The following is a 2,095-nucleotide window of genomic DNA, read 5'->3' as shown; positions in this document are numbered from 1 at the left end:
TAGTAGTAGTAGTAGTAGTAGTAGTAAAAGCGAAGCGAAGCTTCCGATCAATACCGGCATTCAGCAGATTTCTATTGACTTTCGAATCAGAAGACTCTCGAGAGAGGGAGTACCTCAAGACAATCCTACACCGCATATATGGTGAGTCCTGATAGGACTGGCAGCGGAGCGAAGGTCTGACATTTGGTGGTCAGGTAAAATGATGCCCATGCGGGCTTTTATCCGTCGCTCGCTACAGCACTCCCTCTTGCGTGTTACCAGTGAATCAGCTGAGCACAACGGCGTAGCTGAGATGCTGGAGATTCTGGGTTCGATAATTAACGGATTTGCTATTCCACTCAAGGAGGAGCACAAGCTGTTCCTCGAAAAGTCTCTAATGCCTCTGCACACCGTAAGCGCCAGTGTTCGAGGAATATGTGTTCGCTTTTCTCAGCTGAGCTCGGGAAATTTTCCCTATAAAATCCACGGGGACCAATGAGAATTTCCCGAAATTTCCTCAGAATTTTCGTATCGCCACCAACAAATGTATTTTCCCACATTGCTAAGCGCTATAGCATATCATCGTCAGGCTCGATCCCTCAACTCGTTCTTCCAGCCGCTCTCTTACTGCATCACACAGTACGTTGAAAAAGACCCTCGGCTGGCCACGATGGTCATTAAAGGTGCCAAGCGGAAGCCTCTCATTCTGTCTTGTATAGTGTTGGAATATACGTTGATGCGATTGGAAGATTTCTACCATATATCTGTATATGTTGGAATATAAGTTCACTCATGAATTCGAGTAGAAGCATTGGTAAACTAACAAAAGTTTTCAAGAATTTCCTCGAAATTTCTGTATACACATGAAGTTTACAATGTGCACATTTTGCCACACTATAAGACTGTTATATAGAGTATCATTCAGGACTACTGCGTTTCTGGCCGGCGACGAGCCCATCAAAGGAGGTTCAGTTCCTCACTGTGATGGAGGAAGTTCTCGAAGTGCCTTTTGAGCTTTCCATGATCTCGCTGACAGTCTCCTTGTTTCAGCTCACTCAAACACCAGAACTAGAAGTGATAAAGTTGGCTCTCTTCAAGAGGCTATCTAAATGCCTCGTCAGTTCCCATTTCCAGGTAGGATAATGGTGTAGTTGTACGGAGATCTTAGCTTAGCTTTATTAAGCTAGTTGATGATTTTACGAGTGTAGTTGTAGATAGAATCTCTAGATCCCATTAACCGTTGCCGTGAGTTCCATAATGGTAAGCACTTCACCAGGAGCTTACTCAACTTAACCAGGATTCGATAACAATGGGGAAAATGTTCCTAATGTGATGATGACATTTACATGGGAAACTGATTGAAGAATGTGTTCCTGGCCATACGTGGGAAATTGAAAATAAGAACGTTATAGGTTCGTGGATGATTCGCTTCTCTCGAGCGCTGAATAAGTGGTTGTTTATCTCAGGTAGCCGAGAGAGCTCTGTTCTACTGGAACAACGACTCCATCGTGCGTATCATCAATGATAATCGACGCATAGTCTTCCCTATAATTGTTGGCCCTCTGTGAGCCGCTGGTGGTGATGGAGAGAATCTTTGTGCGCATGCGTGCTAAGTTAGGTATGATAATTCATTAACACATTGGAATAGTACAATACATGGGCTTACCTGCAACGTATTGAAGTTGTTGATGGAGGCTGATCCTCCTCTTTATGATTCCTGCAGTGCTGCCCATCGTTCGCAGTCTACCACGTGATCAGATATCATGCTTGTCTCAGCGTATAGCTACAGCTCAGGTCGGGCGAGTCGCTGCGAGAGTCGCGATGGGGCTTCTTGGAGAAAAGTTATGAAACCTTTGCACAAGTGCATGATGAACGAGCAATGGCGGGATAATCGATTCCCTTTTGAATTCGTAAGCATCCGCTGGGCGTGAAAAACAGTTGCACGCATACACACAATTAAAAATGGTGGAAGTATGAAACCGTATTCGTATGTAGAGTTGTACAATTACAGTGAGGAACTCCTGAGCTCAGCAGCTGAGAAAGCGAAATATGTTCAAATACTACATTATTACACTACTTATACATGATGACAATTGTATCCTCATGTCTCCGCTGT

At 44.2% G+C, this 2,095-nt stretch overlaps 1 protein-coding gene across 1 annotated transcript; it reads left to right on the top strand.

The window, feature by feature from the left end:
- Positions 1-67: 67 nt before the first annotated feature.
- On the top strand, positions 68-1,720 carry Pmar_PMAR016748 (Serine/threonine protein phosphatase 2A 57 kDa regulatory subunit B' alpha isoform, putative; the record flags this gene model as incomplete). The annotated part of the gene is made up of 7 exons (XM_002785611.1): positions 68-141; positions 195-391; positions 569-662; positions 905-981; positions 1,030-1,113; positions 1,446-1,543; positions 1,598-1,720. Coding segments are annotated over 7 exons (747 nt in total), but the record flags the coding sequence as incomplete, so codon positions are not given.
- Positions 1,721-2,095: the final 375 nt, after the last annotated feature.

Source organism: Perkinsus marinus, assembly GCF_000006405.1.
Source record: "Perkinsus marinus ATCC 50983 genomic scaffold scf_1104296932266, whole genome shotgun sequence".
NCBI classification, from domain to species: Eukaryota; Perkinsozoa; order Perkinsida; family Perkinsidae; genus Perkinsus; species Perkinsus marinus.
Note: the sequence above shows the minus strand (reverse complement) of the source record. Positions and strands in the feature narration are given on the sequence as shown.